Source organism: Gouania willdenowi, chromosome 10 (assembly GCF_900634775.1).
Source record: "Gouania willdenowi chromosome 10, fGouWil2.1, whole genome shotgun sequence".
In the NCBI taxonomy this organism is placed as follows: domain Eukaryota; kingdom Metazoa; phylum Chordata; class Actinopteri; order Blenniiformes; family Gobiesocidae; genus Gouania; species Gouania willdenowi.
Genome location: NC_041053.1, coordinates 25,133,434 through 25,160,106, shown reverse-complemented (window position 1 = coordinate 25,160,106; position 26,673 = coordinate 25,133,434). Strand labels below are relative to the sequence as shown.

Genomic DNA, 26,673 nt, shown 5'->3' with positions numbered 1-26,673 from the left:
ATTTTAATCGCACCTCAACACACCACCCCCCGGAGGGTGCGACTACTGGGTCACCGTGTAGAATGCAAATACATCAGGATGGTGTGGTCAGGCATGGTGGCGCGATGGGTCTCGGGGGGCGTGGGGGGTGCGGCCGGGGGCTCTCTTCGCGGGGTCTCTCCGGGCAGTGTCGGCTCGGCAGGGAGTGGGGCTGCCTCTTCCCTATGGGTGTGGCTTGGTCGATGTCTCGTCTCCTGGTCGCCTTGGGGGCTGTCCTCGGTGTGTGCGGGCCCGGGGCGGCCGGTCTCGCCAGTGTGGGGGGTGCTGGCGTCTGTATCGGGGTTGGGGCGGGGTTGCTTGGTGCTTCGAGATGTTGCTGTTTGCTGGGGGGCAGCGCTAGCTGTTCCGGTGGTTGCGGTTGCCGTCGGCTGCCTGGTAGGTCTGTCCTGCTATCTGCGGATCGGTGGGTGGGTCCGGGGCGCCCGTAGTTGGGGACTGCTGTTCCGCACTGGGTGGGTGCCGTTGGGGTGCCTCCTTCCTGCGCCGGTGGGTGGCATTGCCCTGTGGCTTGCGCTGTCCGGTGGGCAGCGGGGCCTGGGCTGCTGTCCTTGCGCCGTCTGGGGCTGTGCGGTCCTGCTTGACTGTGGCCGGTTTGTGGGCTGGGTTGGGGGAGGGTGCTCCCCCGGGGGCTTCGCCCGGGGTCTCGCCCTTGGGGGTTCCCGGTCCCGGGGGGGTGCTCTTGGGGGCCGGGGGGCTTGGCCAGTCCTGGTGGGGGTCTTCCGGGGTGGGTGGTGCGGGCCGCGCTCTTGTATACCAGTGGGTGCGGCGTGGTGTGGCCCCTGCTTGGGCGGTCCCCAAAGTACCGCCTCTGGTTTGCGCGCACCACATGCCGGTGTGGCGGTCTGGCTGGGCCCCTGGGGGTGGGTGGGGCAGCGGGGGGACTTTAGCAATAACTGAGGCGCATCGCGCTGGCGGTGTCAAAAAATGGTGACCTGGGGCGCTCTGGGGGGCTGGGTGGGTGGGCCTGGGGGCTGGCGGTGCGGCGTGCAGCGTCCCCTCATTGCCCAGGGCGGCCGGGGGTGTGGTCGTTGTCCACGGGCGTGCTGCTCCCGGTGCTGTTTCTATTCCGGTTCCTTCTGGCCTGGGGTCCGGTCCCTGCTGGCTCTGGGCCCACCGGCGGGTGCCCGCCGGCTCCCGTTTGTTGCGGCTCTGGCCGTCTGCTGGGCGTGGGCCTTGGCCCCTCTGCTGGGATCTCGGGCGGGGGGCTCTCTGGGCCCTCCCCTCGGGGGTGGGGGTGGGGTGGATGTCGGTGGGGGCCTTGAGGTTGGGGCGGTGGCGGAGTGCGCTGGCTCCTAGGCTTCTAGGTGCTTTCTCGGGTGTGTATGTGGGGGGCGGTGGCTGCCTCTCGGCTTGGTGTCTTGGGGGCGTCTGGGGGGCTGCTTGCCTGGGCTCGCTGGCCCCCACTCTTTCTGCTATTCTGGCTGCGTCCTCGAGTCCAGGGCAGCGCTTGGGTTTACAGTGGCAGTTTCTTGCACATACATCGGTCTACGATGCACAGGCATTTCTTGGACTGTGGGATAAAACTTGCAGTGGGCTTAACTTTAGACACGTTGATCCCAAATACCTGTTTCAGGTATTACCACTCACTCCTTCCCTCTGCCCACAGCCACCACCATCATAGTTAAGCCTCACGGCTACAACTTCACATCTCACTTTACAGTAATCAACTCTTCCCCACCCTTCCATTTCTCTTCCTTGAATCGCTCCTCCCTGCTCTCTTCCCCCTCCACCTCCCCCCCACCCCCTCACCTAGATGTAACACTGCCCTCTCTTTTTATATTCTCTCTTTAATAAAGTGTTTATTACCCTTCCTTAGGGAGTGCTGGTGATGGTCACAATGCAATAAAATAATGCAATTTATTTAATTGCAGTATCAAATAAATAATAAAATGCATTGCTGTCTAAAAAAAGATTGCACTTCTTGTAGTGTTGACCTTTGACAGCATGTGCAAAAACAAAAAAGAGAGAAAACAAAACAAGAGAACATTATACAGTTTTACAGTCTTATGTAAAATATAAATTTCATTAATTTGTAAAGTCTAAATCTATAATAAACTAAATGCACCAAAAATAAACATCTTTCAATGGAAGCAACATTGATAGTGGCAATAGCAGACTGGTCATGTGACAGTGATATGTGAGTTGGGTGGAAACATTCTGGTCCAAGTATAAATACCAGAGTTGACATCCAACCTTAGATTTTAAAGGAGCCCGGCTACATTCCTGTACCGACCTTTTCCAAAGATCAAATAATCCCTCTTTCTTTCTGTTCTGCTCCACTTTCTACAATTCCAGTTTCTCAGTGTCCCAGTCAGAGAGTGGGATGGGGTCGCATTGGTCAATGGGGATCTATTTCTGCTGAAGTCCGTGGCTCAGACACAGGCTAGATTACCAGGGTGACACTGTCAACACACACTGAAAGAGAGGGGGGCTCAGTGGATGATGTGTGACGTGTACATGACTTAACAACTTAAGCTTCACATAATGCATTTACCCAAAGGTGGACAATTTTATCAGTCGGGTAATCATACCAGAATATAATCATACCTTATCAAATCTGAACTTATCTGAAGCAAAAGCATTTGATCACATTTCTGCCTGTTTTTAAAAGCAAAAGTTTGATTTTTTCAAGTTAACAAAGTTAGAGGCATAATCTGGGGTCAAATTCCCTTTCAAAATATACAATTCATTATGTTTTCTTTAGGTTGTTTTATAGCAAATAATAACTTGTGCGTATGCGTTTAAAAATGATGATTTGGAATTTGTAAAAGGATTACCAGAACTTTTTTACCGATTCGACCCAATCTCACTAATATCACAGACTACGCTGTCCAGTCATGTTGTTTGGTTGTTCTTCACTGCTTGTTGCACAATATCACACATAGTTCCAAATAAAATCCAGTTTAATCAGCGTTGCTCAATAGGTACTTTCTATCATCAAATTCTCATATGCATCACTATAGTCGCTGAACATACAGTTTAATATACAAAAGTCAAAGGTCTCATCTGATTGCAGATTCTGCTGCATGCTGTACATAGTCATTGTGCAAGCTGCATCACATGTTGCCACATGGCCTGGTGTTGCCTTGCAGGACACACACACTTGTTTCCTTATTTAAGTTCCTCTGTCGGGGGCAGCTGTCTCGCTGGAAAGCTTCTGGTATGTTTTGGTGTTAATACTGCACAAACGTGAAGGCGTAGAATACAGCGTTGCGCACGTACACACATATTCATACACAAGTTTAAACACATGTTACTATTTGGTTATTACATCAAGTCTTCTGAAATGTGTTTTGTGGAGGAGCTGTAAAGCTACACTATCTTCATAAGAATGAGGATGATTTTAGATGTTTGTTATGATAAAGATTATGGCACATAAAATTGAAATTCCGAACATGGCACAACTAAATTAATTAATGTCTTCTCATGACATTGTGGACTATACTTCATATTACAGTTTTGTACACAAAATGTTGTGTATGTGTCTGATATTAGAGACATGATTGCGTGAAGTTTGATCTGTGGTTGGCCTATAATTTTATATTGTGTCAATGTCACACGGCATGGTCAAATTATTGAAATGGCTTAATAAAAGCTTGTTCTTTTTTTTTCTTCTTTCTTATTTTTTCTGAAATTAAAAAAAATATATATACTTGGTGTAAAGCCTAAAGAGATTCTAAATACTCAGTGTATCTTGTTTTGTGGAAAAATATCACTGTTTTAAGCAAATTTATCTTAATAAGAAAAAACATAGATTACATTTCTTAAAATAAGATTTATTTTCTCATGGAAATTTTGCTCCTCAACATATTTTTTCTTTTTATAGGAAAAACAAGATTTTATTTCCTATTTTAAGACTTTTTTTAAACTTTTTTAGAATTTACTTTTTGCAGTGTAGGTTCCTAAAGTTGGGTACGGGTACCCCGAGGGGTACGTAAATTGTCTTAGGGGGTACATGAATTAAGTCCAAAATAAAAACAGCATGACAACATAGGAAACTAGAATATAAATAGACCAACAGTCAGGAACCTCCAAATTCAGAGACACATTTCACTTAAGGACAACATTGTATCTGACATTACATTGATTTTTTTAATCTTTTTTAGGTGTTTTGGAGTAGGGGGTACATGCTTCAGGTTCAATGTCTGAAGGGGTACGAGACTGTGAAAAGTTTGGGAACCACTGACTTAATACTTTCCTCTGAACTCTTTGTTGAGAGTATGTGTGTGTTCTATGGAATAGATGGTTTAGTTATCTTCCCCAATCTATAAACATGCCGGGTAGGTGAAATGCTATTCCCCCAGCGGCTGGAAATCCTTTTCCTCTTCTCCGTTCTGGACCTCGCCCCAAACAACTCCCCCAGACCCACCGCCCACCCATCCCCCTGCCCATGTGCTATGTTCTCGAGCTCTTTTGTGACCGTTTTTGTGTAGTTTTTTTGTGCATGTATGCTGAGGAAGTTTTTCCTAGTTTTATACTGTCCTCCTCAATAGAGGTTTAAAACCTGCCTTTTCCTCTCACCTCTCCTTCTGTTGTTTTCCCATTTTTCATCTAAATATGGGGCGTCGCCCTTGTGACAAACCACAGATTTCCCGCTCCTGTCCTCCCATGTTGTGTGTTGTAAACTGAAATAAAATTGTGTCGCACTGTTGCATATGCAATGACAAATAAAGCTATTCTATTCTTTCATATTCTATTCTATTCTATTCTAATCAAAACTGGCGACAGTAGTTTTTTTGTGTGAGTCGTGCTTATTGTCTGTCAGTTATCTGTGACTGTCCAAAGTGCAGCTATCTGTATCGTGTCTTAAGCGTTATTAGACTGTAAACAAGATGAAAAAGTACAGAAACTGGATAGGTAAGTGTACTGTGATAGAAGATGCAGGAATTAAACTGGATAACTAGTAAAGAAACTCATCTTAAAACAAGCCCTTCCACAGATTTCGTAGGACAACTTGGGTATGTGTGACCTTGAAATGTGTTCTGTGCCTTCACAGGCACTGCAAGTTTAAGCTCAGCATGTGCTGGATGGGCCATGAACCATAACTCATTCCTGTCACAACAGAAGCGAAAACACTTCCTCAGAAACAAGTAGTAGTCTATAAACAGATTGTGCGACTAAAAAAATGACTTTACATGAGTATTCTCACAACACAGTGCTTTCACATGAAACACTTTGTTCTTGTGCTGTTTTATCAGAAGAATCTGTTCGTTCCCTCCTCCCTCCCCAGCAGGGTGCCTTGTGAAAGCAGTATTAAGCATTACCAGAGTTGCACTGTTTTTCCTTTTGGCTTTAAAAGTTTCCATTTAAATAAGGCACAGGTTTATCCTGAAGGATAGACACGTTTTGCTGCATCAAGCATTTTATCTCTCTTAACTCCACGACAACGCAGAGTCTGCTTGCCGTGTCTCTCCTTTAATGTTTCCCCTCTCTTTTTTTATTGCTGTGGTTTTGTGGAGCTATCTCTGGCTTAGCAGCTAAAGAGTTGATGCTCTGTATTCCCTGGAAAGAAAAGCTTCTAAAATCTTAACTCCTGCATGTTATGGCAGATAGCTTCCACCCCGAGATGAGTTAAGTTTTATTTCTATCCTTGATTTGCCATCTTGAGTAAACAAGATACTTGTTGTATTTGCGGAAGCCATTACTACCTCCACTCAAATGGTGTGTGTGTGTTTTTATAGCATATCAGCAACCAAAACGTGCAAATGCAGTTTTCTGCTGGACATAGCATCCATCACTGTTATACTATGGCTTATAATTTGTGCACTAGTAGGAAGAGTTCAGGGGGGAAATGGGTTTGACAAGCCTGACATCTGCTGGAGAACAATCAGAAATGCAACCCATCCAAACCAGTTGATCCATGGGGAGACTGATACTTGTCACTTCCGATACCATACTGATATTACTGCCTTGGGTATTGGCTGATACCGATACAATATCAGCACGAATCATACATACTTTTATTTCTTATTTTATAGTGTGGAATGTTAGAAAAGGCTTGATCAAGTGATGTCACTCAAACAGAGAACAATAGTCAACAATTCCAGTTCACTTCAGTTATTTTTTTACTGTCAATATATGGTGGGAATAGCTGAGGGTGGGGACAAAAACAACCAAAACTTATTGCAGCACTTATATCGGAGATTTTAGATGCGGTCCGATAAAATCCGATATTCGTTTTCTGGCCGATATAGGGCTGATATCCGATATCAATATCGGATCGGGACACCCCTACTGTATAGTACATATGCAATGTGTTGTAAATTAAAAGTTTTTATCAGGTGTAGAATGAAAATGGAGTGGTAATGGAGCAAAGAAGGGATCATGGGAGTGAGAACATGCGAGTTCATTATGCCCTTAAGTAGTTTAGAAACCACAGGTCTAAGTGCCACAATAATGTTATCAGACAAAAAGTAACAAGTTCAATCAACACAATTATTACAAATATATATATATATAATAAAGAAAGTCATCTTAAAACAAGCCCTTCCACAGATTTCGTATCTTGGGTATGTGTGACCTTGAAATGTGTATATATATATAAACTCAAACAATGGCATACATATAAAATACAGCTTTCATATCAAAACGAATTATCATAACACAGTGTCTGTGCTTTCCCTTTTGGCTTTTAATTCTTAGACAAGGTAGACATGGTGCTTCATGAGGACACAATACATGGTTGACAGTTGAACCAAAACTATTGGATTCTAAGCCAAGCTAATGTTTTGCCTGTATCTTGGCTCCACCAACAAATACTTTACATTGTTCAAAAATTCATTGAGCGGTCAATAACCTTTCATGAGTGTTTTCTAAGTGTATAGGCCAGCACAAGGACCTGCTCTTAATTTTACAGCAAAATGTTTTTTTGGGTACAAAAAAGCAACCAAAACCTTAGAATGATTGTGAAATAGTGAGGCCATATTTAGGACTTTAATAGAGTCTGACTGGTGTGAGATTTTTGGAGCCAATTACTAATATTGAGGGTTGAAAAAAGCAGATATCCCATGTACCGGCCGGTTATTGAAATAAGAACATTGATTTACACAGGATAGGTATTGTACATAAACACAAATTATTATTATACCCAAAATATGATTTAATTCAAAGAAGCAGAACACTACTAAATTAAAATAAGTAACTAATTAGTAATGCTGTAAACATAAGGACTGTAAACTTGATGATAAATAAGAACTTGTGCAAACAGCATTTCCAGAACACAATGTAAATAAAAACTAGAAATTAAAGTTGCTCAAATCTTAAACAGTAGACATGGAAAAATCAAAAAGGCAAAATGTAACTAAACGATGAACTAGCGCACTTTCTCAATGTTGTTCTTTTGTAATCAATATTTCCAATTCAAAAGTGGCAGCTTATAATGCAGAAAACACAGCACAGAGCAACAGAATATCAACTAAAAAAATTTAAATAAAATAATAATAATACATAGCCTACCGATTAATTCTTCCGGCTTTTGACAGATTGATTAACCAGGACCAAACCTGCCCAAATTTAAATTAAATTAATCCACAAAAAAAATGAAAAATGAAAAAAAAAAAAAAAAAAAAAAAGCAAAAATGCAACAACAATGTCAAAAAAACCTAAATTTTAATCTACATTAGGACAACCCCTTCATTTTGTTTATTAATTTATAATATATTTTAAAAAAAAACACACACAATAATTTTACATGTATGAAATAAATTATGAAATGATTAAAACTAAAAAATTAAATTTCAATAAATTGTATTTGTATTTTTTTAATCAATCTATATTCATTTTTTGGAATTTTTTTTTTTTTTTTAAATTTTTGCATGTTTTAATTTTTTATTTTTTCCCCACTGATTTACATTTATTTGTATTTACTTTTCTTCAACGTTTATTCAGTTATTCTTTTATTTTGGCAGGTTTGGTCCTCCATACATTCTAGACTCTAGCCTCGAAATTTCGAAAAAACAGAAATATAACAAATGCAAACATGTCCTCTAATTATTGAGGAAGAGCTTTGCAGTGAAACTAGTCACAACTGAATGAACCAAGTGAGGAAGTTTAGCTTCTTGGTATCACATTTTCCACAAGTCCTGTTATTAAACTACCAAACTCAAGAATATAAGATACTGGTTCAGGATTATTATTAATAATTTCCCTGAAAATCTTATCTAATCTCCGTCTACTGGATGATGTGTACCTGTTTAATCTTTTATCAGGTCCCAGCATCACGAGGCCTGACGTCTCTTTCGACGCCACTTTCCCCTGCTATTGGTCACTTCCAGCAGCTGACCCTTTTCATCAGCCAATGATTTTGCTTGTTTTTGAATCGACCCTCCCCAATACTGTACCCTCTAGATGACGTCACGTTCCATTAAGGCGCTACGCACTGGCTCTCAATACGGTCCTTGGAAATAAACGTAAACACCGAATAAAGACGCCTTTTCAAGCTCAGAGGAACATTTCACCTGCTCTACGCCACTGGGATACAATTTAAATACAGGTTGGTGTGCTGTAGCGCTTTGTCAATTGTGTATTTGTTGTGTTAAAGAGTCCTGTCGCAGTGAGTACAGCACGGTAAACGGTTGCTGGACTCACTGGACTGGATTCTGGCCTCGAGGCAGGTGCCACTTGTATGAGACTTTCACATATGATTCTGAGGAATAACATTATTTAAATGAACATAAACACTCTGTGCGACAATTTAACTGTTTTCTTTTCATCCTTGCCGGTGTACATGTTGATAATGATGAAATTTAAAGTTATAATCTCTTTAGAAACCGCTTAATAGATTAAATTGATGAACAAAAGAATTGGAGAGTTAGGTTTGTAATGGTGGTGGTGTTGTTGTTGTTGTATATTGGTCTGTGGTTGTTTGTGTGTGTGATAAACTGTGGTGCTGGTTCATCCTAATTGGGTCCAATGGGCTGTTTTAAGAGTCCATGCCTGGTCCCGTGATGCCTCCAGACGAGGAGAAAGCATCCATAGTCACATGGACAATTGGACACACACCATCTTGTGCTTTTAATGGTGAATGAAAATGTGCTTTTGTTCTCTTCTTCCACTAACACAACAAAAAACTATAGTTAAACCAGGAAGTAAAATATTTTTAATAGATAATCTCATTTTTAAAGGGGTATAATTCCTGAGAATTCTCATGGATTATGCTTTTTGTCAGATTTATTTTGCTTTACTTTCAAACAGGCATATGTTTATAGTTATCATTAGGGATACACCGTCACAATACAATTTCTTCCCAAACTGATATTTTGGTATTTGTACTTGCCGATCCCTAATAACGATGCTTATACCACAATCTCCAACAACTATAAAGCAAAAATGCAATGAATTGAAAGACATATTTTCTTTTCTTCAAAAAAGGCAAATGAACTAGTGCTCTTCTCTCAGTGTTATTTTATCATTACTTTCAATTAAAAAGTGGCAACTTATAATGTAAAAAACAGCACAGAGCGACACAATGTCAAAAAAAATAGATGGTTTTCACCAGGGCTGGGGTCAATTATAATTGTAATCGTGTAATTGATGATTAATTACAATTATGCCATAATTGTAATTTTAAAAATCTGTTGTCCTAATTGTAATTGACTTTGTAATTGCAATTGCCATGGAAATTGTAAAAAAAATTTTTAATTATAATTGAATGCAAAACTGGGGATCCGTGTTACAGTTCTATGTACAGTTCTACACATATGTAGTGAATAATTCTTCAAATTTGTTCCAAATTAAGCTTTCACACAATTTACCATTAAAAAAAAAAAAAAATTAAATCTAGGGGTATAATGACGAAAAAGGCTCAGACGCCCACACCATTTTCATTGATTAGGAAGCCTAATATGGTAACCAACAGATAGGAAGGTTAACTTTTATTAGTTCATTTGTTTTAGGCTCAGTAATTGTGATTAATTTTCAATGAACTTTAGTAAACGATAATGTAATTGTAATTGAGTTTTTAAGGATAAAAAATAATTAAAAAGTAATTGTAATTGGAAAAACTGCTGGTAACTGTATCGTAATTGAATTGTAATTGAACATGGGTAATTGAAAATGTAATTATAAATAATAAATGTAATTGACCCCAACCCTGATTTTCACTGACGTCACTTTCTGGGCAGTAACCCGGATGCGCGGCCATGCTGGAGGTAAGCGGATGTTGACACTACATGTTGGAGGCTCACGGAGGTGTACTCTGCGATGGATAAATAACAGAAAAGCTCCTCAAAATGCGTTGTAGATGCAAAGGCATACAGGGAAGGACAGTCTACAGTAAAGGTCACGATATTTGGAAAAAATACGGTTTATTGGTGGTTCACATCCATACGAGTCGGCTTCCTCGTCTTGGATCACTGATGACCCGGAGAGTCTTGCGTCTATTATGTATCCTGATAAAGTCAATACCTGGATTTCACCAAGCCCACACACAGTGGAAGACCTTAAATCTTATAGAATTTTGGAGGTTGGCTGCGGCTGTAGAGGCTCGCGTTAGCAACAGATATACTATATCGGCAGATAACTCACTCAGTTCTAATAATTTCACAGTGAACCTGCAGCATACTTTAAAATAGTATGCTACCGCCAGGCAATCTTAGATTCTGGCAAAGCAAACAGTTATAGTCCGTTAGATGCGACTACTCTGGACCTCAACCCTCGGAATGCTACACCGACTACATCCAGCTGATGTAGTCGGTGTAGCTTGTACCAGCGGAGCCTCGTACAAGCGGTGTCCGCCAGCGGAGGAGACGTAAGCGGTGTGATCAGAAGCAGGAGCGGGGCGAGCAATCAATCTAAAAGCTAATCCTCAGAGAATGCCGCTGACTTCCATCCTGCGTTCTAATGTCCGCTCCCTGGAGAACAAACTGGACTACCTGAAGCTGGATTTTATTGCAAGAGAGGAGATGAGGGCAGCAGTGTTTGCATATACACAAATAACGACTGGTGCAACAAGGGTGAGCAAGTCTCATGTCACTGCTCTCCTGATGTAGAACTACTGACTATAAAATGCAGACATTGTTCTCCATGATTTGTTATAACTTTTGGCAGTCTACAAAACTCCTCGTTTTTCACAGTCTGACCGATTAGTACGGCCAAAAACACGGCATTTCCTCTCAAAATTTGGGATTTGCTTGTCTGTGTGCTGTTTGTAAACCTGCTGCTTATCTCCAAAATGGCGACTTTTTCCGGGGAGGGTGGCGCGGGTCGCGCCCTTCCAGGTTGATGATGCAGTTGATGAAAGAATACATAACCTACCGATTACCTGTAAGGCTTTTGACCAATATCGATCAGTGATTTATAATCGGCCCAGTCCGGCTCTAGACTTGAAGTAATATGCAATGAATTGGAAGACAGATTGTATTTTCTTCTCTGCTTGTTCTAACAAATGTTTGTGTTGTATAAAAATGATCTAAAAAATATATAAAAATGACATTTCAAAACATTTTCTGGAAAACTATGTCCCCCTGTCAGCTAATCGCAAAGAGTACAACATATATTACATGCCACCATTCAAAGCCATTGGATGCAATAGGTATCAGTTTCTGATAACGGTGAACTTACGAAATACAAGTATATACACAAAAGTTGGATGGGGAGCGCCGCTCCCCTCCATCCCTTTTCTTTTAATTGAGCCTCATACATTACTAAACACTAGGGATGTAACGATTAATCGTAAGGCAGTTAAAAATCAATTCATAGGTACCACGGTTCACATCGATCCTCTGAAAATTGAATCGCAGTACTTTTTTTAAACAGCAGAGGGCGCTATATATTAAATCTTCCAGAAGCGGCCGTGACGGGCGGAATCTGCGACTATTTTCTTTCTGGCCGCCATTTACTGTTAAACATGCTCATAAATGATTCTTTACTCCTTAAGCACCGAAAGAATATCTGTAATATTACGTGAATATCTGTAAAAGTCACGTTTTTCTATTAGCTCTGCCTGCTAGCATAGCTTCTCTTCTTCTTTGGTGGAATAACTGCATGCCAACCAACCACTGGGTCACCAGCGCCCTCTGCTGGTCTAAACAAATATCTGACGTAAATACAGTAAAATGACTGTTTTTTTGTTTTTTTAAAGTCCAATTATTAAGGTACAAAATACATTTTCAGTTGCACTTTTAAAAAGAAAAAGAACTATTATGCAGTTTTGAATTGTTTACTATAGAACCAGAATTTAAATTAATAGGTTTCTTTTGTATTATTCCTTTATTTATTTCATTCAACATTTATTTTTAGTTAAAATGCATCATTTTGAATAGTTTATCAAGGGATTCTTTTGACAATGAAAAATAAAAGGAAAATAGTATAGTATTTTCCCCAAAAAAATAAAGGAATATTTTTCAGTCATTTGTCAACATTCCCATTTTGTAAAATAAATCGTGAGAAAATTGTATCGTGAACCCAGTATCGTGAATCGAATCGTATCGGGAGTTGAGTGAATCGTTACATCCCTACTAAACACACACATTCACACAGGGGATAGGGAAGTGCCTCTCCATTCTCCAACGGATACCAGGGTGGTGGGTAGGTTCACACAACTGGGCCTGTTGGGTGGGGGCCCGGCCCCTCTGTTGATGGTTGCCTTGGGGGCGGTCCCCGCGGTGGCCACCCCGGTGTGATGGGTGAGCGTGCTGGCATGGGTTGCTCGGCGCTTCGGGATGATGCTGTTTGCTGGGGGGCGGCGCAAGCTGTTCCGGTGGTTGAGGTCGCTGACGGCCACCTGGTAGGTCTTCCTGCTATCTGCGAACCGGTGGGTGGGTCCGGGGCGCCCTTGGCTGGGGGCTGCTGTTCCGCACCAGATGTGTGCCGTTGGAGTGCCTCCTTCCCGTGGGGGCGGTCGCCTGTGTGCCGATGGGGGGCATTGACCCAAGGCTTACGCTGTCCGGTGGGCGGTGTGGCCTGGGCTGTTGTCCTTGCGCCGTCTGGGGCTGTCCTGCTGGACTGTGGCCGGTTTGTGGGCTGGCTGGGCCAGTCCTGGCAGAGGTCTTCGGGGGTGGATGGCGCAGGCCGCGCCCTTGCATGCCTGCGGGTGTGGCCCCTGCTTAGGCGGGGCCATGCAACCCCAGGGTCTGTGGCTCTGCTTTTGGTAAAGGAAGCCGAAGCTACCGTAAAAACAGCCCAAACAAAGTCTCAACGCCCGGTTCTGAGGAAACCTCGACTAGCATGCACATAAAGTCAACCTTTAAAATTACGTAGTCTTTCAACCCCTAACACATTATCATGTGGTCAACACATGCTAATTGCTCATTTCTTGCCACACATAAAACATGCATATTTAACCTGCACATTGGCAGTTAAATGAATCTCCCTTGACAATTCCTACTTTGAGTCCCCCCCCACAACCGAGGTGTAACACTGCCCTCTCTTTTTATATTCTCCCTTTAATGAAGTCTTTCTTACCCTTCCTTAGGGAGGGCTGGTGATGGTCACAATTATGCAATAAATGTAATTAATTTATTTAATTGCCAATAACAAAACATGCATTGCTGTCTTAAAAAGATTGCACTTCTTGTAGTGTTGACCTTTGACAACATGTGCAGACAAAGAAAATACAAAATAACAAATACAAGTATATTGGTGTTGTGTAGACCATTACCAGTATTAGTATATCCCTAGTTATCATATGTTAGAGATGTCCTGATACAACTTTCCCTGTCAATACGATCCAGATATTGCATTCTTCATTTTCGTTTAATTTATTTGGACATCATACAAATATATTAAGTTACGGAAACAGATATTTGTACTAGTCTCTTGCTTGAAAGCTTATTTCCACCTGTAGTCCATGGGGAGAGGGGTCAAGATACAATATATACAGTGGAAGTTATGTGCATTCTCCCGGTTAAATAAATAAAATTATGATATTATTTTAAGATCACTAACAGATACAATAAAACTTCCAGTTGGAATACAACTCAGTAATACAAGTCAATTATACAGCAAAAAATCCTTTGTGAATAAATCTCATTCATACAATCAGAGGTGAGTGCATTTCTGGTTTTCTAAAAGCCAGGCTTTAATCTCTTGAGTAATCCTTGAGTATTGCCCGTTACAATATCAAACCATTACGATATGAACACTAATATTACATACTTGTGTTACTTAATTTGCAGTGTGTAATGTTAGAAAAGGCTTGATCAAGTGATATTACTTAAACAGACAACAACATTAAGTATGAGGAAAGACTTGACCCATTTTGTCAAGGTTGAGGTTTGCCTTGAGGCACCCAGATGCAGAGGAGTGGGATAATAATTGTCCATTGATTGTTTGGAGAGACAAACATTTTGTTTTGGCTTTCTGTGGTGCCGATTATTTGCTTTTAAATACAGACCATTTATGAAAATAATCTTATTTAAACTTTGTTCAGAACCCGACAAAGCAAAAGTGAAACCTACAGGTCGGACAGACATTAGGTTTTTATATCCTTTTCTGACCTGATTTTTTTCCTCATACAAATGACATTTGTTTGTTTTAGTGGTAAGCCTTCTTTTATTATTAAACAATTGTAATGTCAACATTAGATCAGCGTACGGAGAAGCAAACGCACATCAAACACAGGTGCACAGTGCGTGCCGCTGCACCATATTAGTACATAATCCATGTATCAAATATAAGGACAATCCATGTTCTTGTGCAGAAAAATGATTGAATCAATAGTGGATGTTTGTGCTTCAAGCCTGTCTTAATTCTTTTCCTCTCTGCTCTGATCTGCTTTGAGGACAGTGCACTTTTTTTGCATTGCAGCGCACACTTACACAGCTGTTGCTGGACAAAGAATCATGTTTAGGCAAAAAATAACTATTTGATATTTAATCCTTATCACCTATATAATATATATATATATATATATATATTTTTTTTTTAAATGGTATTGAAACTGATACCATTGCTGGTTGACCAATGAAAATCTTGGTTAACCATGACGGGATCGACCAGTTAGTCGACTAAACGACCAAAGTTGGCAGCCTTATTATTATCATTACACAGACTTACAGAAAAACTAAATGAAGACCACCATCAAAACCAAACAGACCCTGACACCATTTAGTATTAACCAATGGGTTGCATACATTTTACCGTTAAACACAACGACATTCTACAATTAAATAAAATGTATAAATAATCAGCGCTTTTTACAAAGAGATTCAAAGCACGTCACAGAAACTCTTATTCATTCACACCAATCGTGGTGGTAAGCTACGTTGTAGAAACAGCTGCCCTGGGGCATACTGACAGAAGCATGGCTACTATTTTGCACCTACGGCCCCTCTGACCACCACCAACATTCATGCACAATTCATACGAGGCAATGTGTAAAGTGCCTTGCCCAAGGACACAACGACACTAACCTGGATAGAGCAGGATTCGAACCCCCAACCTTTCGGTTGTTGGACAACCCACTCTACCACTGACCACTTGTCACCCCATAATAACCATAAAACCAATAAAAACAAGTCCTACAAATAACAATTCAAATTTATTCAAGTTATTTTTTTACTGTCAGTTTTTAGTTCTGTCGGTTACTGGATAGAAGTGGTGGAATGATGTCTGGAACGGACTGCATGTATCAGAGTGCTTATATCAAAGATTTCAGATAAAGGCCGATATAATCTGATCCAATTTCTTTTGCTGATATCGGACCGATTTACGATATCAATATCAGATCAGGACACCCCTATTCCAGACCATTGAATTTCCCTGTTATGCTAACAGCTTTGCTTGTTCACTTAGTTAGAGCGCATGTGTCACTTCTCAGGTGAACTATGGTATCCACTGGTGTCTGTGTATGACTTCACCACCCTGATGCTGTTGTGAAAACACTGCCTCAACTCACTCTTGAAATGCTTTAAAACAAAGGGAAAACAAATGAGACATGCAAATACACCTTTGGCAACATATTTCACGTTGACGCTTGTTGGGTTATGTCACTCACTTGTTATCGGGGTATAATAAAAGAAGGTGAACTTTGATACCAGACGTTGACACCTTTATTGGTGTCAGGTTTGACAGGGTAATCTAACACTGTATTCACAGGAGAGAATAGGAGAAGGATTATTTGATACCATCACCATTAAAACAGAGACTACATTGCATTTAGATAAGCCAGATAAACTGAGCTCTGTTACTTACTGGTATGTTGAAAACAAATCACTGGGGGATTCACTATCTCCCAGAGCACAGTAACCATAGTTACCAAAGCCTTGTCGTCTTCCAATAGCTTGAAGAACTCTCAAGTGGGAAAAGGATTGGAAAGGAACATTTCTGTTTTTTTTATATATATATATATATATATATATATATATATATATATATATATATATATATATATATATTTTTTTTTTTTTGTTCTTTCACAAAGTATGAAAACTATTGATGAATAGTGTTTATATTATCTTTTTATATATATATATATATATATATATATATATATATATATATATCTGTACATACTCTTTTCAACATAACCTTGTTATTTCTGTCATTGGCAAAACATAAATAAACTAAATCTATTGTCTAACAGTAAAACCATGACCTGTTACATCTCAGTCTAAAACTCAGTGGATGAAAGGGGAAAAAACCCTTTGTATCAGAGAAAGAAGGTGTTGATGCAACCTTTTACTTTACAGTCAATTTTTTTCCAAACAGACAGTTATTTTGGGGCCCAAAAAAAGGCATGTATTCACTTCTACCTTAAGCTGTTCTCCCCACTCAGCACTGGATCTTTCCTGCCTGACCAGCAACCTGGTTTTATAGCCTGCTGGCCAATCAGAGCAACTAGTCACAGATGGAGCCCTCACCCGCAACTCAAAATCAAATCAGCCCCAAAACAAACAAATGAAACATTGAACTGATATATAGAACTAATAAACATAGTGAGAGGAACGTGCACCTTCCTCTTCACCTTCAACCAACTCAAACTAAACAAAACAATAAATAAGAGAACAAGCAAATTACTTCATGACATAAACAATATTTATAACATTCCACATTTTGCAACTAAGTAAAGTTTGCACTTTCATTTTAATTTTTTTCTTAGACTGGTTTTGTAAAACATCAACAATATGACGTTTTTAAAGAAAAATGTTCGTATGTGGGCTTTGGATGTACAAAAGGCACTAAATCCTTTAATCACAGATATCTGGAACTGAACTGTGTTTTGTGTATTGTTTTTAAAACAACAATATTTAACAATTATTTTAAATTCACACAAAAGTTTACATCTGTGAGTCACTGGGCTTTGTCCTGCGAGTGCTTTCCTGTACTTGGCTTCTTATTTAGTTTATATAATAAACTGTATATAATCTATAATTTAGAACAATTCTTTTTGTTTATTGTATACATTACAAGCAAGGATGCTGCCACTTTACCACTTTACCATACAGTTATAACTGAACAGTTTTTAGATGGCCTTTGCTGGCTCAATAAAAGGTAAAAAGGTGAATTTATCTCCTGTCTAAATGCAGCTGCTATGTTTTCAAAACATCAATTCATCAGTTGTCAAGGTGAGAGTTTAAGAAATGCAAGAAAAAGTGCTTCGATTCACAATTGAATCACAGTCCCTATAATCGTAATTGACTCAAATCATAAGGTGGCTAAAGATTCATTCCCACCCCTAACTCACATGAGGAGGAAGTTAGGCTCGCATTCTCTGTCAGACAGACATGCTTTAGTCTGTAGAGACTGAGAGTCATGCTAGTGGGATGATAATTCTTGACACATGGTTAGCGTTTTGTCACAAAGCTCTCTCTGCACGAGTCTCACCTCTTTTTCAATTTCTCAAATGTATGTTTTATCACTATTTCATGATTGAATGTAAACACAACACAAAAATACATAACCATTCAGGTCACATTATGAGCATTTTCATCAAACGTCTTTTGTACTAAAGCTACCGAGTCATATCCTGTTGCACAGTGCTTAGTGTCATAACATTTTTCGGAAGTAATTATTCATTTTTACAGAACTACATTCTTTGGTGTGCCAAAGGGATACAGCCTTTTACATTAAGTAGGTTTACTTACTATGGATGTTGTCATGTAAATGATTAACTGTGTACGTGTTGACTGCAAAAAATACTATTTTTGTATTTCAGTAATCCAATAAACTAAGTTTAACTAAGAGTGAAACAATACCTCAAAGGGATTCCAGAAATGAACAAAGATGAATCCAAATCTGAAGAAAAGAAAGTTGGGAGGTTGTGTTTTGGAAATGGTTTAGAAATGCTATTTCTGTATGTAATATTTGATTTGTGTTTGTTCCTTTTTCAGTTTCTTTTTATTGCATTAGTATTATTGATATTTACATGGACTTGAAATTCAATGTAATCGTAATCCATTTTGTAATTTAATAAATGTTGTGTCAAGTATTGATACCTTTGCTCCTCTTTCTTCTTGTTTTCCTCATGATTGCTGTCAATTGCTTGACAGGAAGATGAGTTTCGAACAGCCACCCCCATACCCAGGCCCAACTGCCCCAGGCTACCCAATGCAGGGCCCGCCTCCCCAAGGCTACCCACCTCAGGGATTTCCACCTCAGGGATATCCTGTTAACATGGAGCAACCAAATCCCTCCTACCCTCAGTACCCAGCTGGTCCAATGGGACCCGGTGGTCCGTATCCTGGACCTGGACAGCCTGCCTATCAGGGATACCCTGGACAACCACAGTTTGGCTGGCAGGGTGGACCCCCTCCTGGACCCATGTATGGAGAGGCTCCCAAAAACACAGGTGAGTGCGAACAGCAATTATCAGGGAGCATGGTCTGTGTTGATATCAACCTTGTAACAGTTGGAAAGATACAGTTGTACGTAGGGTTATCCCGATCTGATATCGATATCTTAATGGTCCAAAATCTGCCTGAAAACGAATATTATTAACGATTATTATTATTTATTTATTTTCCCAATTCATTTTTTATTTATTTTATTCAATCGTAGAATACTGTAGATATTATGTTGAAGGTTAAAATGTATGTAACCAATTGGTTAATAATAAATGGGTCAGTTTTTCTGATACCTACTGTTGCTGACTGTTGTTCTGTTTTAGTTACATTGCTTTTCTAACATTCCACACTACAGAATAATGCTGATATCGGATCAATATTGGTATTGGCCGATACGCATGGCTGCAATATCGGAAATGAAAAAGTTATATTGGGACATCCCTAGTACGACCCTTTATTATAAATGTGATGCAAATCTATTCAACTTCTCAAATACATTTTTATTTTAAAAAGTGTTATTTGGAATATCAAAAATAATACAGAAATGAAAATTCTTGTCCAAAAACAAGGCGGAAAAACGAAACAAATGATCATGCAAATTACAAGTTCCCTTGCCTTTCTGGCTTTGAATGTGTACTAATTTCACTAAAATGAAAACATTGCAATTGTATAAATTAATATTAATGCTTCAAATAATAAATCATTTAAAAATATGACAAAATGTATTTAGCACTGACATTCCAACAATGCACAATATAAAATATATGAAATGTTCAACTTGACCCTACTCAGTTCTCATACATTAAATAACACTGTCCAGACCTATAACAGAATTAGTTGCTGAAAGAGTCAAATTAAATATCGGTGCATCACTAATACAGACTGATTGGCCCCCCAAAAAAGAAAGGGAATACATTTTACTCAAATAAAACAAAAACTGCAAATCAATAACACTTTTTTTCCCCTGAAAAGTGTTTTTCATTTAAGAACATGAAGCCTAACTTTCTAAACCATGCATAGATTGCAGTCTGTGGCAAATATTTAAATGCTTTCCAATGAAATCATGTCTTTCTTTACATTTTGACCTGAGCATTTGTCTGTGAAATCTGGTGTGCGACCAAGCTGATAAGAGTACGTCTTCTCCTTCTTTAATAGGAATAATCCTATTATCTAAAACAGCTTGTTGTGTTATAGTCAGAAAAGCTACGATCTTTAGATTTTTTTGCAGTTAGTCACAATGTTTAGGAACAGGCTGTTCACTGTCACCAAATCTAATCTGCAACAGTAAGAAAAGTCCAGCTGAGTGAGAAAGAACCAATGAGGCTGAAAAGGATTGAGATCACATCCAGTCCTTACAGCTGGGACAATAAGTCATGTGGTCAATGGGATGTTCAGTATTGTTGACTGGGCTCTTAATAATTTACCATAGAGCTCTTGAATCAAAACGAGCCAAGCCAGCTTGCTTCTTCCTAGTGAGTGTCTAATAAACAGCAGCACAAGCTGTGTAACAAATAAAATGTTGTATATCAAAGTCAATGAGGGAATAGATGACTTAATGCTGTACAAATAATCAAAATTCGATTATGATTTTAATTATTTCACTCAGCAATTACAAAAATAACATAATAGAGAAAAAAACATTATTTAAATATATATATATATAATATATATATATATATATATATATATATATATATATATATCTTATATATTTTATTAAATTATACTTATGTTTTATTTGCCAAATAAAACTAACTTCCCTGATTTAGGATATCTACAAACAAAAAGAAAGAGTGTGCTCCTTTATTTGCTTTGGCAGAATACTAACCATAGAGTTATTCTTATGTAACTGACTCTGAATAATTGGCATAAAATAATTCAAGTATTGCTGAGTCATAAAATTTGGAAGCTGTCAATCATAAAACATGAGATATTTAATGCGCATCTTGTTTTATTAGTCCCAAACTTAACGTAACTGGGCCAGCCAGCTGTCTGTGCTTGAGGTTTATTTACATAACCCCGGTTCTACGAGTAATATGTGTGCGATGTCTCACAATGGGATGCACTCTCATCTGCAGCCCTCAGAATCATTATTCTCAATCTGCCAATCCTGATTGGCTGGTGAAATGGGCAGACTGAGAGGGCACACATTATTCAAAATTTATTCATTATTCACCTCTTCTCACTCGCCCAAGCAAGAAGGGTTGTCTGGTGAGACATCTCACTCATATTACTCATAGAACCGGGGTTATATGATTCATACAGTAATAATAATAATAATAATAGTAATAATAATAAATAACCTAAAGTTCTATTTCATTATATTTCGTGAGATGTCTCACTGTGGGGTGTGGTAGTTCCCTTATTGAAGACATGCTTATCAAGGAAAGACGAGACTGCAGGGCAGAGGTTTGTACGCGTTAAGACAGTAAAACTGCCCGTGCCACATGAGAACTTGAGCCCACCATCATTGGCACAAAAGCCGGGTTGGTCTTGAAAACCATCCTCACCTCGCCCGTGAAGAGCTGAGCGCATGACAAGAGCACACAGAGTGCATGGATGTCACTGAGCCGCTTAGCTGAAGCCAGAGCCAATAACAACAGCCTTCAGAGAGGCAAACTTCAGGTCTCCTCCAGCGGTTCGAAAAGAGGACTTTTAAGTCCCTCCAGAATCACAGCCAGATCCCACGGTGGTGCCAGTGGTCTGGACGCGGGGAGGAGCCTGCGCGCTCCCTTCATAAACTGGCAGATCAGTGGGTGCTGGCTCGCCTGTTTTTCCCCAAAGCCTACATGACAGGCGGCGATTGCTGCCAAATACACTTTCACAGTGGAAAAGGCTTTGCGCTTGTCAATCAGGTTCTGCAGGAATGACAAAACCACATCTACTGGGCACTGAAAGGGGATGTGTCTCCTCTGAAGACACCATCCCTCAAATACCCTCCACTTGCACTCTGTATAGTGGAAATCACACTGTGTGAGAGTCCACGGCATCAGGCGCTCTGGGTGCGGGTGGTAAATAGAGCCCCTTGCCTGCAACGGGGGACACCGGGATCAGTTCATGGCCATGCTCCCTCACCCTGGACAGAGTGGGGGGTGTCAGGGCCAACGGGGGTAATGCGTAAAGAAGGACACGCGGCCAACTGTGCGCTTGTGCGTCTACGGCGAGGGGAGCATCCGTGCTGCGCAGGGAGAAAAACATTGCGCACTGCACGTTTTCCCCCGCAGCGAAAAGGTCCACCTTGGCCCGTCGATAAAGGGCACACAACTGTTGGACCACAATTCCAGACGGGAGGCATGCGTGAGCATCTTGAACCTGTATTTCCTGATATATCTGTTTAGAGCACGTAAATCCAGCATCGGGAAAATGCCGCTTCCCCCCATTTGGGGACCAGAAAATACCTGGAGTAAAAACCGCTCTGACGCAGCGTGGGAGGAACAACAGAGACCACTCCTCTGTGTAACAGAGAGCGGATCTCCTCCTGTAAAACACTGGCCGATTCTCCCTGGGCTTGAGTGTATTATGCTGACAAACCAAGGAGGGACAGCTGCAAACTGCAGCCTGTACCCTCTTAATATTGTCTGTAACACCCAAGGCGGGGCTGCGAGTGCTGCCCATCTCTTGAGTGGCCTTTGGGTGCACGCGTGAAAGCAGAACAGGTGGAGCTGGGATACGTCCAGCTGCTTCACCAGAGGGGAAGAGAGTGGTCAGGCCATCCTCTTCTTCTTCCTTGCCTGTGTGCGCTGAGCGGGCTGTGCTGACCGACATCTCTTCCCACTTCGCTGAGTCCTGAGTCTGTCCGAAATCCTCACACAGCTCAGCTTGGTAGGCTGTAAGCAGCACTCTGACCGAGAGCACGGCCACTGCATAAGCTCTGCCAGACAGGTTCGACTAGAGAACATTCGCTCTGGTCGGCATATCGGTCTCCAGGGAGACATCGCAGGCTGCCATGGGAGCAGGTGTGCCACGACGAGTAGCTCTACCGAAGGCATCTGGAGTAGTCCAAGGCTCTCCATCGCCTTGCAGTTGAGGGAAGAGGCAACGGCCACCGGGGTCCTGCTGCTGAAGGGGCAGTCCTGCCAGAAACACGCCACCTGAACCAGCAGATCAGGGAAGACAGGGAGAAGTTGTCTCGGCGTGCCCCTGGATGTGGGGAGCCTTTTCCCCTCATAGCGGCACCTGGTAGTATCTGTCACAACGGCAGGCCACGGAATGGCTGGCTGCAACTGGTTTGCATACGTCTACCATATCTAGGCTTGGGAGAGGGGAGACAGGTGCGGATCCCTCATCTTCCTCCCGAGAGGCCACAGAGGCGGCAGGCAGCTCGCCCCGGGCCGGAGTGATGAAAGTGCCATCTTCCTCATCCTCTCTCGATACGAGGAGGTCAGAAGAGGCTCCGTCATCCTCTCCGAAGTCCAGCACAAAGACATCCTCCTCATGTGGGGAGATAGAAGCCAGGTCGAGCTTCGAGCCCCAGCTAGAACTGTGTGCTTCCCATGAGGATGCCCGCCTTTTCCCTCACTGCAATGGGGACGCCGTGAGGAGGAAGAAAGGGGTCCTGCTCAGACAGGCTTGCCTGATGCGCTAGCCACCTGCGGTTCTTGGTGTTGAACGCCGCAGAGTGCCGACATGAGCCGGGGATGTTGACAGCCAGTCGGGCATGTTCCAGCCCCAGACAACTCAAGCAGACCTGCTGTGTGTTCTTGCTGGAGATTTTATTTCCGCATTGGTGGAAGTGTGCCTCGGAGCCTCCCGGCCCGTCGGTGAGAGGGGCCTTGGCCTCCATTTCTGCGTTGCTTAGGCAGGGAGAACAGGTGGATAGCCCAATGCTACCACATGGCGACTAGCAGGTGTGCTAACCAGTATGCGGGCCAATGTGCACTGGACCACCGGGGGCATTAAGGGCCGTGCTGGGCTCGAGGTGACAGCTGGTGTGCTGGCGTTTGGAAGCTCGGGACCGTGGTGTGGTGTTGAGCGTGGACCTAGGCAGTCCACTGAAATGCGAGTGCCCGTGAGGTGGGCCAACGTGCGCTGGACTGTCAGGAACATTGGGGGCAGCGTTGGAGCTGTGCCAATGCCCGGAGGTTGGAGACCGTGGTGTGGGGTCAAATCGGGACAGCACCGACCAGGCGGAGGCAAGGTAAGCTCTGGCTTCTTTTGACCTGGTGTGGTCCACAAAAAAGCAAGTGCGTCCAGTCTTATCACTGTCTGTCGACAGTGGCTTAAAAAAGATCCATCTGTGGACAGTCAAGCTGGTAGAAGACGCGAGATATGCTTGAGAGTGAGAATAGGTTTTCGAATGATGTGCCCGTCCGCCTCCTCCTCTTATAGGAGGTGGGAGTGTCCCTGGCAGACGTTTCACCAGCCAATCAGGATTGGCAGATTGAGAAAAATGCTTCTGAGGCCTGCAGATGAGAGTGCATCCCATAGTGAGACATCTCACAAAATATTATGAAATAGAACACATAGCTGTTAAGGTCCACATGAGTGTGTTTTCACTTCCACATGAATAGTTAAGGCAAACCTAAAGACTGAGGAGAAGTAGGATTCATCCAGGCCTTTAGTTTGCTTTGAGTTTTCCTTTTGACTGGAACAGCTGTTAACCTGCAGATATGTGGAACTCTATCCTTCTGCATATTTAATTTAGATGCAATAACCAAGGGGTCAATTGAAGCCATTTATATGAAGAAGTTGTGTGAAGGGTGTTTCAATGTTGAAATATTTCAAAGCGTGTTAGCTTATATTACCATAAAGATGTTATAATCAGAGTAAAATTACATTACATTTCACTATTATAAGATCTAATGTGAGGTTGTTGAAGCCCGCGTTTCTTTCTCTCTTTCTCTATAGTGTACGTGGTAGAACAAGACAGGAGGAATGACACGGGGGACACATGTCTGACTGCCTGCTGGACGGCTCTGTGTTGTTGCTGTCTCTGGGACATGCTGACATAACGCTGTTCTCCAACTGCTTACACAAACCCAATCACCCTTTTTTTCCTCCATCTGCCTTATACAAACCATCTACCCCTTGTTTCAGCCTTTGCACGTCTTGAACTGGTTTGTATGTGAAATTGTTGATCAGCTTTTGAAGCCTTTTTCCTCCAGTCATTAACAGGATTGTGAAGCCTTCTGCTGTGAGTGACTGAGCTGCATCCACAGATTCCACTGTAGCTGCACTTCTAATCATAACCCTCACCTCAGACTGAGAGACATGTAATAGTGCACCTACATCGAGCAGATGCATCTCTCAACACACACACACACACGCACACACACACACTCACACACACACACACACACACGCACACGCACACGCACACATACACACACCTCTTTTTGTGATCTCAGGCTTACTCATTGTCATACCCTTTGGCACTTTATAATGATTGCCTTGGCCTGCATTTCTGTCCAGCCATCTGAAACCCTCCCTGGCCTCCCGCTCAAGCTTTATTAGCTAACCCAGAGACTACCGCACACATTCTACACACTGTAACCAGAGGCCTCCAATACCCTGGCTGCTAATGAGCCAAAGGGTGCTCTTAATAAGATGATGCTATAATCGTAACCTATCCATTTGCACACAAGTCAAATTTTTGATGGAGTTGTTGGATAAGAATCCGCTCCTTTTTAGAAGTGACAATGCTTTAATGTATTATTTCTGTATTTAATGAGTACATTGTTTTTTTTCCTTGTTGAATTTTTTTTTTTATTACAAACACTGGAAATTAATCTGTCGCTATAACAAAAAGTGAGATTGTCAAAGTTTCAAGTGACCTGTTGATGGCTTCATGCTTAGAATAAAGTCTACCATTAAAATTAAGTTCTTGTCATTAATTCACTCACTGCCATTGACGTAAATGTACATCATTTCAAATCCAAATGCTTGCTGCCAATATATACATCAATTGTGTTTTTCAACGAGGGTTGCTATTGCTAGGAGACAGTGTGACGGAGCTCTCACATGAATATCAGCCTTGTACTATGACGTAGTGACCAACTGGTGCCATGTAGGTGGTAGCAGCGCACCTTTGGATGAGAGATTAGCCATGATTATCGTCATCACTGGGGAGGGAAAAGCCAGGAACGAGGCAGAAAATGCTGCTACAAGGGAAGATTGTGAAGCTCCCAGCACTCGAGCAAAGCATGTGTGGACCTAAGTGGACTATTGAAAGTGTTGCGATCGTGAGAGAAGACGATCAGCAACTCGGGCCAAACGCGTCAACTCGACATATCAGGAGTAGGAGGAAATTGTCTGAGGAGGGGGGAGACTTGGAGGAAGTTCAAAACACAGTAATGAAACCATAAAACTCTGACCCAGATAGCAACATAATAATTTTGCCATCAAAAGCTCGGCCTCAGTGTTGTTTCTTTTTGTTTTATAGAAGAAAACCAATGATGTCCCTAAAGCAAAAAAAAAAAAAAAAATTGTTTCAAAGTCACCGACAGGTTTTGTCAGAAAAAGCCTTTTTTCTCCGAAACTGGCATTTTGTGTGAAACTACATATGTTCAACTGCTGATTACGGAAGAATGAAACAAGCTAAAAACAAAACTTTTCTAATGAAAGTAGAGAGTCTATTCTTTCAGAATCTGGTTTCAGATTTTAGATTGTCATATTACAAAATATTTTGTGGGTCTTTAAAAATCAGTCAAAATGCTATAAAATGGCTGGCAGTGAGGGGGGTAGCCTTTCTGAAAATGGCTGGCAGTGAATGAGTTTAACACTTTTTTATGCTTTGTGGGTGAGCCCAAATTAAGCCACCTGAAATTGTTTCTATCATTAGTATATGTCATGTTTAAAAGAAAAAATAAATAAATTGCTTCAATAACTTCTGACATTTTAATTCACAGGTTTGATTCTGGGCAAGACGTTTGTAGGAGGGGTCATAATTTTAACTTTGAGATAAAGTGTTGCC

At 41.3% G+C, this 26,673-nt stretch overlaps 2 protein-coding genes across 2 annotated transcripts; one reads left to right on the top strand and one right to left on the bottom strand.

The window, feature by feature from the left end:
- Nucleotides 1-50: 50 nt before the first annotated feature.
- LOC114470781 (extensin-like) lies at nt 51-13,096 on the bottom strand. Its single transcript, XM_028459111.1, has 4 exons — nt 12,918-13,096; nt 12,554-12,711; nt 622-932; nt 51-362 (listed from the first exon to the last, which is right to left on the bottom strand). The coding sequence occupies exons 1-4, from the start codon at nt 13,094-13,096 to the stop codon at nt 51-53; spliced, it is 960 nt and encodes a 319-aa protein (XP_028314912.1).
- Nucleotides 8,376-25,580, top strand: zgc:165573 (cysteine-rich and transmembrane domain-containing protein 1). Its single transcript, XM_028460453.1, has 3 exons — nt 8,376-8,530; nt 18,468-18,766; nt 24,609-25,580. The coding sequence occupies exons 2-3, from the start codon at nt 18,472-18,474 to the stop codon at nt 24,710-24,712; spliced, it is 399 nt and encodes a 132-aa protein (XP_028316254.1). The 5' UTR covers nt 8,376-8,530; nt 18,468-18,471; the 3' UTR covers nt 24,713-25,580.
- Nucleotides 25,581-26,673: the final 1,093 nt, after the last annotated feature.

What these genes read in the sequence shown, in the direction of transcription:
- LOC114470781 (XM_028459111.1), bottom strand. Translation starts at nt 13,096, where the DNA reads ATGGCCCCGCCTAAGCAGGGGCCACACCCGCAGGCATGCAAGGGCGCG. An exon ending in CACACCGCCCACCGGACAGC is followed by an intron (nt 12,712 to 12,917) that starts GTAAGCCTTGGG and finishes GCCGCCCCCCAG; the next exon opens with CAAACAGCATCATCCCGAAG. An exon ending in TGAACCTACCCACCACCCTG is followed by an intron (nt 933 to 12,553) that starts GTATCCGTTGGA and finishes GATGCGCCTCAG; the next exon opens with TTATTGCTAAAGTCCCCCCG.
- zgc:165573 (XM_028460453.1), top strand. Translation starts at nt 18,472, where the DNA reads ATGAGTTTCGAACAGCCACCCCCATACCCAGGCCCAACTGCCCCAGGC. An exon ending in AGAGGCTCCCAAAAACACAG is followed by an intron (nt 18,767 to 24,608) that starts GTGAGTGCGAAC and finishes CTTTCTCTATAG; the next exon opens with TGTACGTGGTAGAACAAGAC.